Below are 12,089 nucleotides of genomic sequence, written 5' to 3'. Positions count from 1 at the left end.
CGATTTCAAAATAAAGGTATTCAGGAACAATTTATGAACGCATACACACACACACACACACATCAACGATTAAGAGAGGCACATCTTATTTTATTGTTCTTTTTACATACCTTTTGCTATTGTCATATTCGCTTTGAGCTTTGATTTACGTCGTAAACACAGTATTGAGACTCAAATCAAATACTGATTTTCAAAATCAGTATAATTGCGTCCAATCATTTTGCACATATGAATGAACGATTTATGTCTGAAGGTGCTCATAGCACTGTCAAAGATGGCTATACCCAAACAGGTATATAATTAAGTTTTAGATTTTGCTTAAATAGGTTGGTACTTCTGTGATAAAATGAAGGTTGGGATATATCTGACAATGTAGTGTGCACAATAATTCCAAAGTTGTTTCAGAAAATGTCAGAAAATGAAGGTAATACCTATTTGCCCTTTCCCCATTATGTAATGGACCATAGTTTCTCCTAGAATCATGCACACTTAGCGGGGGATATTCTGGCATGTAATCAGGTACTCGGGGTAAGCCTGTGTATCGTTAAAAATTACAAACATGGTGGGCTTGCTGAGGTTGTCCGTCACACTGTCGTATCTCAGGGGAATGTCCGCACTCTCTTTGAGGGGTGCGGCTTTCATACTGCTGCAGCCCAGTGTGAAGTCCCCCGTCAACACTTTTGCTACGAAAACAAACTTGTGTCCATCTGCGTTTGGTGGCGAGTATTGATCTGCGACCGACAGCGCCGAGTTCAGAGCAAAATACACCCCCTGGCCGTATACCGTGGCTGTGAAGAGAGCACAACACAACAATAAGCCACAATAGAATCTAAAGTATTCATCTTGAGATGTCCTCTAGGTAAATCCAAAGGACTGATTCAAAATATCTGGGAGGATATTTTGACTTACTGAAAGACTGTAGCACAAGAGCATTCCAGATTGAAAGCAAAAAATGTAAAAAGTTCCACATACCGTTCTTTCCGCAGAAACTCCTGTTGAATCCGTGAAGGTAAATGTCCTTCACGCTGGACTCGCTGGTGCCGTGGTAGAGGGTTCGCTCCACCTCGTTGTGTACGCCACTCTGATAGAGGCTGGCCTTCTTCAGCTTGTACTGACTGTAGAGCAGGCGATTCCCCAGTTTCTCCACCTGGAGGACAATGCACAACATCGTGAGACAATATTGGTCAATTGTTTAGTGCGAATCAAAGTGTTTTTGTTGGGTTTTGCTCTCCAACCTTGACAATCCTTATTTTGCTGTGGTATCCTTTGATGCTGCCGTAGAAGTTCTTCACCACCTCCTGGAATTCCTCAGCGTTCTCATCGATTCTGGAAACCTCCGGCATATTGGCCAGCAAAGAACACTCTGGCGTCACTCGAAGGGAGGCTAAAAAGGACATGTTAATGATTTAACACAAAATACCAGCTTAGACCCATACTGTATGTATCACAACTAATTTCTATCGGTCCAATTTCCCCCCACACACACACACACAAAATAGCAGAAAACGTTTCTACCTTCAACATCAACATCCAAGTCACTGATCACGGTGCGAGCGACCATCAAAGACTTCCTAGAGAGCACGTCGTAATCATCCATCTTCACGAGGTCAACGATGTGGGGCTGGCCGTTAAGCAGGATGGCCACTTCCTTCTCCTTCATCCTCCAGGTGTTCTCGAGGAACACTATGGTGTCCGGTTCATACGGCGTCATGGCCGCGGTGTCCGGGTCCTGCCTCGCCCACTGGACGTTGCTCAGGAGCTCGGCCTCATCACGGCGGGAGGACACCCTCTGCAGCAGCAGCCGCACGTCGGGCAGTGCCTCGGCCACAAAGTCCTTGAACCCGGACACCGTGAGCATGTTGCCCTGAACCCGGATCTCCACCGCGTGCTTCCTCTTGATCACCTGCATGCACTGGCGGTGGAAGTCCGACATGTCCGTCAGCCCCGTCTGCTCCATGGTTTCCTCCACCTGCCGGAGGGAGACCTTCTTCTTGAGGGCGATGTCGGCGCGGATGAGGTCGCTGCTGAAGCCTGCATACACCTTGACGTGGGCCACGTCGGCCGCCCGCATGTCCTCCAGTAGTGTGCTGAGGCACCTGGGCATCGAGTGCTGGGTGCTCATCGCGTACGAGATGTAGGAACCTTCTTGCCTGGACAGTTCCAGGACCATCTGCAGTTCTTCGTCCTCCGCGGTGGAGAACAGGGAGTTCTGGATGGCCAACGACATTTGTTCCTGTTCCTGCAGGCCTATGGCTCCTGGAGAGAGTTTCAGCGAGGAAGGGCCGGCACTTGCTTTGTCGAGCATCATGCCTTCCTCGGGGTCTCCGGCGTCCCCCGCTGTGTAAAGATCCTCATCATCCTCTTCCTGGCTCCCTGATGACACGCGTTGTTTAAGGGAAATAAAAAAAGATTAACCCTCGTTAGTAGGAGTGAAACAATTCATAAAACACACTTTTTGACTTACCAAGTCAAAGCATTAACTCAGTAAGACAATGTCTTCTAGTCTGCTGTACAGAGCATTTAAAGCAGGGTTATAATCCTGGGGTTTGTTTCCGGAAAGCATAGTTGCTAACTTCCTTAGCAACCTACATCTTAGTGACTCAACAGTTAATAGGAAAGTGTTCCCCAAAACCACTTCAACTACATAGTAAGCTCATAGTATGGAGGAAGTTATTAAACTCCATTGTACTAGCAAGGTAAGGCTCCCTGACAGTTTCCCAACAACATAGTCTGGCTGAGTCCTTATTACCCACATTGTAAAAATGAAAATTATTTACAACAGCTCTAGGGCTGTTTTAGGTCCATATTAGGCCACATGCTTCCTGGATATTCATGGTCACATTTCAGTCTTCTTTGTCTTTTTTACACAATTAGCATTCCGAGTTAGTGCAGTAGACCCTCCAAATGTTAGGGTGTGGAACATCACTGGACATTTAATGGCTCACAAATATTTTCTTTAACAACCCTGTTAGTTTTACATATGTGATAAGATTCTGGGCAGTGGGTTTTAGAGAAGTGAATTCATTGATAGCCTACAATTTAAAATAAAATAAAAAAAGTATCAAGAAACATGCATCCAATGCAGCGACAACACAAGATGCTGCCCCCCTGTCAAAATGAGTAGGCTATCAAAATATTATAGGAGGGAAATATACAGCCTAGGTACTGTTAAGAGATCGACAGACTTCAAACATCAAAAATCCATCATTAGAACTGAGGAAACAAGACGCATCTGGCAGGGCTTGAACCGGTGAAGAAAAAAAGAAAAATGGTAAATTTCAGGGCGAGTGCTCTAACCACTCAGCCATTAGGGGAGAAAATTAATGTATTTACTTATCCATATCCTAGAGAATAGAGTAGACAAATTTCTCCCCAAATTCATTGTTTGAATTATATTTTTTCCATAAACGTGTCATCCGTTTGCATCAGCTATATTGAATTGCATAGATAGTGCCTATGCTGATGAATTCGCCCGTGTCATTAAAAATTTGTGTGAGGTTTTTTCCAAACAAACAATTATTTCCGAAAATTGTTTCTACTGTTGATACAAAGGATATGTAGGCTATACACAATCAAGTTGGCAGTATTATCCACAACTGTTTAACAAACATGTAGTCCAAATATCAAAGTTTGTGAGGCTTCCACCTGTGAATGATTGAATGCCTCAGAGCAACTCCAAACTCCGCCTTCAGAAAACATCTGTTCACTATGTATTAGTTGATAAGTACGCAGCTAATCAAAGAAGAGTTCAGCTACGTATTGCTATGTTAGCTGGAGATTTTTGGGAAACACTCGTACTTCGGCTGCTGCATAGTACAACTGGGCTTAGTAATAAGTCAGCAAAATGCTAACGTCCTGACTGTTTTGGGAAACGCACCCCTGTAAGGTTGCTCTGATATCAACTGTCGGTAGTTGTAGCAAGAGAAGGCTTTCCTGACAACTTCATCAATCGTCAATTTGTGTGCTTGCTGTGCAATGCAGATATTACTGGGTCAGGCACTTAAAACATGTTTGTGAACCACAAAAATGGATGCCCATATCTGCCCGAGAATTTTTTTTTATGTTGATAAAATAACATTTATTTCCAGACTAGATTTGTTTAGCTTCAAGATGACAACCAACACCCTCAGTCACAGAACATTACCTTCTGCCAGTACTCCACCATTTAGGGACTGCATTTAGTGAGTTGTATTCGTCAAGAGGAGGGTCATGCATTGAGATTTGCATGAGGCTGTTCAGAGTGTCATTGGCTAGGCATGACCTCCAGTCCGAGTTAACCCGTTTCATGCAGGAGAAACCACGCTCGCAGCAGGAGCTGCTCACACCTTTTTCACGGCACGGTCAGCGCGTTTACGCTGCCCGAGATAAATTGCCTGCTTGAGCTAGCACCCCAATTTACCCTTCCGGACCCTACACACATTGGCGGTTTATTGGGTTTCATTCTGATATAAATGCGACGGCTCCGCGGTTCCGGGGGGATGGGCTTGGGTAGAGGTGTTGCGCTCTCTCCACAGAGACAACACAGTGATATCATCATGAGCAGTACTAACTGGAGAGAAAGTGAAATCCGCGAGCAGCTGATTATGTAAGAGAAGGTGAAGCAGTCGCATTAAACAAAGACGTTGAAAGAAAATTTGACATGTATTTTTCTATAATCTCCCTGCGTCTGAAATGCGCGAACCTCTCCACCCAGCGCTCGTCCACTGGTTTTCCACAAGCATTCCACTGTGCGATCATCCCTGCTGCGTATGCCCTCACACACATTGTTGAAATATGCTGGATGCTTTATTCTTTCTATGTGGCTTTTAGTTAATGATCGGGCTATAATAAGACCACGTTGGCTATGTAATCACTGACAACAGGGGACATTTCATAGTGGTTGGACATTTTAGCGTGTCCACAGCCTTTTGTCGGGACGCGGAATACGCAACCCAAAATCGGGATGTCTGGTCACCCGATGATCGGGCGGGTGCGGGTATCAATTGTTGCAAAAAACATTGCTTCGGGTGGATATTGATATTAAGCAGCGCGTACGGATGACATAACAGCTCATCCGCGCATCTCATATCTAGTCTAGACTCCGTGCGCAGCCCCAACTTCTCCAGTAAACCAAGAAAGCCCGCGCCGTGACGAACGGGGGATTTTACCCCTTCAGTTTTACACAGGAAACTTGAGATAAGACGGTCGGATCGTCAGCGTGCCAAGCTGCGACCGAACCGGCTTGGCAGTGTAAAAAGGCCGTCATCATTGTTGCAAGCAGTCTCTGCGTCTCACTGAACAACACAAACGCGAGCGTGCCAGCCAATTGATCGAAGATCAGTCATTTTTCCATTTACCTTTTCAAATAAGTATTTTCCATTAACCGCGAACCCATTTGGGTTCGCAGAAAGTGTTGAAAACTTGCCAGTGCCCACAAAATTCTCTTCGTCCCGAGGTCGACCCGAGAGAGAATATTGATCCTCCTCCCGATGAAAATTAATTACGTCCTTAATTTTAATCCCTGGTCTGGACAACTTGCTCGACCAACTCCACTGTGTACCTTGAGAAAGTGCCTTGGATATTCAAATCAGATTCCGGAAGGGCTCTCGATTTGAGGAATTGCAGTGCAGTCTAAAAAGCCTGAATGTTTTCCACTGCAGCCAATTGTGTGTTAAACATGCCGTGCTCAGTGCCGACCGTGTCTCTGTCCCTCAGATTCTGAGAGCATCACTTGACTTTATGTGGATATTTTTCCCAATTTAATTCAAGCATAAACTCAATTAGTTTATATCTGCACATCATCTTTTTGATTAAATTAATTGAATCACTTATGATTTGTTTTTTTTACTAGCTGCAGTGTGCACCGATCCATGCACCGTGTAGCGTACAGTTCAATGAGAATTAACAAACTGTTTCACTCCTAATAGTCAAAGCAGTATACTACCTTTGTCCAAATCTCCATTGTCTGTTAAAGCTGACTGGAGGCTGGCTGTAGGGCGAGCTGAAGCCGCCTTCTGGAAGTTTATGTGGGACAGGAGTTTCCATGCAGCTTCAAAGATGTCCTTGAAAGAAAAATGTGGATTGTAGTAAGAAGAGAATCCCCAAATGTAGACTGCTGCATTTTCCAAGGAGTATCCAAACCCCTTCCCCCACTCCATCACACCCAACCCTAACCCCAGCACCTAACCCAATCCCCACGACAAACTAACTACCCCCTATCCTCGACTCCCTCAGATCCCACCCTAACCCCTTACCCTAAACCACCTCCCACACCCGGGAAAATAATAGTGTCCCATTGATCATCACCTGACTCTGCAGAGGGGCCCAGTGGATCTTCTCCAAGCTGATGCAGATCTGGAACTTGGCCCGCATTTCGTTAAGGATGCCGGTCCCCTCCGTCTCTACCAGGAAGCGGGCCACACCCGACTGGTTTATGGTGAGGGTTTTGGTACACACTGATGAGACCATGCTCTGTAAGAGTTCTTGTGCATTTTGACAGTGACCAGCCAAGCCCTGGATCTAGAATATGCATTCAGCAAAAGAAAGCAGAAATTGGTTTGAGTAAAAAAAGAAAATTGATGATGATGCATCACTAATGTACTAAAGATCATTTGACATTTACATTTACATTTAGGGCATTTAGCAGACGCTTTTATCCAAAGCGACTTACAATAACTGCATTTGTTACAATAAGTACATTTGTCATAAGAAGTGAAACAATATATCGCTGTCGGTACAGTAAAGACGTTCATAGAACCAAGTGCAAGTATTACAATCGCTAGGCTAACCCATTCCCCGTGTAAAGCAGCGATAGCAGCTACTGTAGATGCTACACAATTAAGTACCTTGAATAAGTGCAATGTAAAAGTGCCAGGACATACAACATTCAATAGTGGCTGTGCATTTCGTTTTGTGTTGGATTCAATCAATGTGCAACATACCCTTAAACCGCAAAGCTCTTTCCCATCTATCGGAAGAATCACAACTTGGTTCATTTCGGCCATCAGCTGATGGAAATACATCTGGACGTATTTCAGCATGCCTGGCTCCATGACGATGAATTTCTCCTGCTCGATTGGGGTCAGGAGGAACTCAGTCACCTTGCTCCGCTTCTCGTCCTCCAATCCTTTCAGCGTCCACAGGTCCACACTCGCCCCGTCCTCAGACACCCTCGCCGAACACAATCCCAACATCCGGAGGAACGCCGACCACTCATCACAGTATAGCATGCACTCGTATTCCTTCTGCACCGGGATGCATATTGTACACAGTTGGGATGTCAGCGAGACACACCCCTGGGACGCCATCTCCTGAGACAGTGCAGTAACCACGATATCCTTGTTTAACACCGTGTAGATGGCGGTAATCCCCAGTTGGGTGAAGGTTTGAAGAAGTATTTCTCGCACGTCATCACTTTGAAGGAACTTGGCCATCTCAACGTCAAGGGTCAAAGTTGACTGAGCCATTCCAGCCAATAAGTCGACAATGGTGCTCTTCAGAAGCTCCAGTACTTGTTTGTCAGGTCCAGTGAGGTGAACCTTGTCATCTACAACCTGCATGTTTACGTTTGGATGTGTCTGGTGGATGTCCTGGGAAAGGGTGCTCAATTGGAACAATTTGAGTTTCACTGAGTCCTGGATTGTGATGTCAACCGAATGTGTGTCTGGCATGACCTCTGTGACGTCCTCCATGGCTCTGTCCACTATTTCAACAGACCTCATGTTGGAGTTGACGGTTGCTAAGGCCGTCTGCTGCGAGGACCGGATCTCAATACTATCAACAGTCAGAGGACTGGCCTGTGGTTGAACTGAATCCAAAATGTCTACCTCCCTCTCGGGCCCTTCGTCTGAGGAGACACTCACACCGCTCAGTGATAGATCGCTTTGTGCTTGACAAGCTGAAGGTTGGTTGAATACATGGTAGGGAGACACGGTGAGGGTGGCATCGTTCAGTATGTGTGGATGCTTCAGGACATGTTCCACAGCTAGATATGGAGAAAAGAGTTCATCAGAAGAAAAACTGGAACTCTGAGTGATCAAAGGCAAATATACTCTTCCAGTGTTCATATTGCTATCAATGAATAAGAAAATTATGAGTTACCCAACCTGTAGAATGATGGCTCGTCCAATACCTTTATATTAATAGTAATAAAATAAAATAATAATAATAATAATAATAATAATAATAATAATAATGTGAGGAAGGAATTCAATTTCTATCCAATGCTAGGGTTATCTTATTTTAGTGGTCATTAAACAATGTTTTGTGCAGTTTAAAAAGTCATGAAACACCCAGTGACTTTGGGAGTAAAAACATCATTTTATTATAAACTCCAACATCCCCGTTATCTTAATGTCAAAGGCGGATTCTAAGGTAAAACTTTCTGCATATGGATAGAAAAGAGAAGGTCTATTTCACAGCTTAACTCCCTTGCTGTCTAGATGGTGTGAACAGGTGTGATTTATTTTTTCTTCAATATAGCCTAGATAGAGCAACATTTCTTTATCAGAGCAAACATCAATATCTACTTTGTCATTGACCATTCACCTTTTCACTCATTGTTGAATGGCGTGTTTGACATGTAATACATGTTTTCATATTTTCTTGTTTTTTGTTCTCATTTATTTAATGCAACCAAGTAAGAAACGACCAACGGGGGCAGGTACTAAGAATTCTAAATACATGGAACACAGGTGATCCCATTAACTAATCACCACGGGTGACAAACACTACACTAAGAACACAAAGGAAAAAACATTAAAGAACTGGGCTGGGGCTGGATCATTACAAACCCTGGGGGTAAGGTTTAGTATATTGGAAAGATGTACATAAATATCAAGAATAATTGGTCATTGGAATTCACTATGAAGCGGTGCAGCAGAAAGGCTTACCTTCAGGGTGGACAAAGGTCACCCGGGCAGTGCTCTCCGAGAGCATGACGACCTCCTTCACCTTCAGGTCTGCCGGCTGGCTGCCCTCGAAGTGCAGCGACAGCATCCTGACGGAGAGGCCAGGGTGGAGGTTCTCCACCAGGATGGAGTCCGTCTGCTCGATTTGCTCCAGGGTGAGCCTTGAGCCCTCCAGCGGCTTCTTGGATATCTTGGAGCTCAGGCTGAAGAAGTCTGTGCACCCCGTGAAGAAAAATAATTCATATAAATATGTAGTACAAATGGCCGCCTATATTGCCGGACAGAGATGGCCTGGAGACAGTCCTGATCACGTGACTTCCACATTCGGTTTGGCCAGCGGGCGGTAGTACTTGCCTTGACAGACAAGCTCCTTCAGCCAAACAGTGTAACAAAAAAGGTGGGACTCCATTGCGGTGTGCCGTACAGATACACTTTATCTACCGGAGACTCCACTAGCACGCACTCTTCTTGTTTGAAAATTATATTAATCTTGTTTGAGTATATTTCCACAATAACTACACTTATGGTTGTTTTAAATACTATAAATGTTACCACTCAATGCTTTGAGAGACGCCATTGTTTTTGCAGCTGTGCCTGTGTTGTACATCAACTACAACGACCGGCCCCTGATCGGCCCCGATAACATTGTCACTTCGGGACATCAATTTGGGTGACAAGAGGTCCAGACTGGTTGGTGTAGTGTAACAGTGTGAGGTCACCTGATCAGGACGGTCACCAGGCTAAGAGGAGATGTGCTGAGAAAAATTTCTTTCCTTCTTCCCTAAACTCTTAAGGTGTTGGGGAAAGAAAATCCAAATCGCACATGCATCCAGTAATGGATGCTGGCTAATTATGCTTTGATGGATTGAGGTCTCCTACTTGTATGTACCAGGGCACGTGTAGCAGACTTAACAAGTGAAGATAAGTTTCCTACCCATACCCTGTTACATTATAGGGGTGATATGCTTTTTCGACTTTCCCTTTGCTTTAGACTGTTATATGACGTATGTCTACATGTTTTACGTCTGCTAAGCTTGAGAAATCTAAGTCCGAGCCAGGGGGAGTATTCGCGCCAACCGAGAACGGCCCTAAATAAGTGCATGATAAAGCTTGCTACACTCAGACTTTACTTGTGTAACAGTGTGACATCACTGTGTGGTGGGCGGTGCTGAAGTGCAGAAGCCGCGCCTCCCGGCTACCCTCAATGTTTACAAATTCTAGTGAATTTACAGACGCACGTGCAAAGCGTTCGACCAATCGCAACAGAGTGGGCGTGCTGACCATTAATGCGCCTTAATGCGATGTGATACAAATCAGAATGTTTTTGAAAGAAGCCTAAATTGTTTTTGCAGAAATTAACAGTGCGAGAATAACAAGGGGTATTTCTAACATACAGGCATCTAACCCTATTCTACGTTTCAGTAGTACCCCCAAATGTAATTATTAACCCTAAAAAAGCATGATATGGGATCTTAAGAGCAGACCCATAACTAGTGCCGTGAGTGACCCCTGTGTTTTTCCTACAACAGCGTTTCTGTGAAAAGGGTCCATGAGCCATGTCCAACCTGTAGCGAGGGGCTGATGTAGATGGACGAGGAGAACGTCCCGGCCAGGCAGCGGGGTCAGGGTGTATTCGTCCACGTCCACCTCCATCATGTTCTCCACGTACAGCTCCACCAGCTCCATGCAGGTGTGGGGCTGGAGGCCACACAGCAGCAGCCTTCGCTGGTCCTTCAGGACGGGTCTTCTTACGGTGATCTCTGTGTTGTAAACAACATGCCGCTCTTTGGACAACACCCGCGCGGCGACTGTTTGGGAGAGGAGGTAGGTTAGAAAGGGTCTTACATTTGTGTCTATATACATACTATTGTTTAAGGATAATTATATTTGAATGCATTTCTGAGATAAGTCTCACTACTTTCTAAAATTAATAATAATCGATCATCATCATTGTGGGTCAGACTTTTAAAAGGCTCAGTCCTTTGATAGTTCATTTCTGCTTGCCTTCAGCCTCTTCAAAAACCAGAAAGGCATGGTCCCCGTTCTTCTCCACAGATACGAGTGGACCTCCGCCAGAGCGTCGCTTGTTGGCGAAGTACAGCAGCAGTAGCTCCTCGTCCACACCCTCAGGTACACCCCGCACCTCCACCGTTCTCTTCTCGATCTCAGCAGACATCCTGACGTGATCTAGGTACAAGTCTGGGTTATTATCAAGAGCTGTGCGAGATACACGTGACATGAACAAAGCATTCAAAACACCCTGGTGCAATCCACAACAGCAATCGATCTGCATTCACTGTCATGTAAAAGGTGTTGTTGTTTACATGTGGTAGGCCTACTTTTTTCAAGGTAACAGTGAGGCCTACCTGGAAGGATAGTCTTTATACCTTTAAAACGAAATGTTTAATTTACGTGGAGAACATTGGCCATATACCGGTACATATATATTACACATGCAGCGGAACAATTCTTGTTTAGTTTAACTCGTTGGAGAGGATCAGCGTTTATTCGAAAGTGAAACCAATCCCTTGCGTCGATTTGGTACATTTCGAAATAAGAGTCACTTTAGAGACACAATATTGACTTCAAAATGTGGTCTGAAGATTGCAAGACTGTCTATGTTTTGGCAATAATTTGAGGTTCACTTACTTGAAGTTCACATCGTCACGTCCAGTAGTCTTACTTCCTTGTTATAGCGCAGACTCGTCGATAGGTGTAGCGTGCCTTCAAGAGGACAAACAGCAATCAGTGCGATTGGGCGGGGGGGGGTTCCCGTGTTGGAGCCTAGCGGTATACCGGTCTGTCACTTCAGTTTCCGGTCTCGTGTTGTGTGTGTCAGTTACAGAATCCGGAGCGAAAATAATATCACCATCACACGAACAACAACAAAAACGGGGAGAATAAATATGGAGTTCAAAAAATAATAGTTTGTAGAATATTTTTTGATAATAATATCCGAAACAGACGTACCTCCTTTCAATGAAGGTCCCTCCCCTTTCCCCGCCCTATTACCGGTGGCCGTTTGTAAACTTTTAGCAGTTAACAGTTTGTGAGTGCTTGCGTGTGTTTGTATGTGGGAAACAGTGAGGGAGAGGGAGACAGTCAGTGAGAGGCTGCGGGCGCACTGGTCGAATTGAACATTTCTATACGAAATATTTTGTTTGTTGTTAACCCGCAGTAATCAGCCCGGCGGCCGGTGTC

At 44.8% G+C, this 12,089-nt stretch overlaps 1 protein-coding gene across 1 annotated transcript; it reads right to left on the bottom strand.

The window, feature by feature from the left end:
* Nucleotides 1-83: 83 nt before the first annotated feature.
* parp10 (poly(ADP-ribose) polymerase family member 10) lies at nucleotides 84-11,643 on the bottom strand. The gene is made up of 11 exons (XM_079749803.1): nucleotides 11,538-11,643; nucleotides 10,893-11,075; nucleotides 10,454-10,696; nucleotides 8,871-9,101; nucleotides 6,921-7,963; nucleotides 6,286-6,498; nucleotides 5,924-6,041; nucleotides 1,516-2,373; nucleotides 1,236-1,384; nucleotides 973-1,147; nucleotides 84-788 (listed from the first exon to the last, which is right to left on the bottom strand). Exons 2-11 carry the CDS (start codon nucleotides 11,062-11,064, stop codon nucleotides 490-492), a joined length of 3,501 nt encoding a protein of 1,166 aa, XP_079605929.1. The 5' UTR covers nucleotides 11,065-11,075; nucleotides 11,538-11,643; the 3' UTR covers nucleotides 84-489.
* Between the last annotated feature and the right edge of the window lie 446 nt (nucleotides 11,644-12,089).

This window comes from Pollachius pollachius (assembly GCF_949987615.1).
Source record: "Pollachius pollachius genome assembly, chromosome: 13".
Classification (NCBI taxonomy): Eukaryota; Metazoa; Chordata; class Actinopteri; order Gadiformes; family Gadidae; genus Pollachius; species Pollachius pollachius.
Note: the sequence above shows the minus strand (reverse complement) of the source record. Positions and strands in the feature narration are given on the sequence as shown.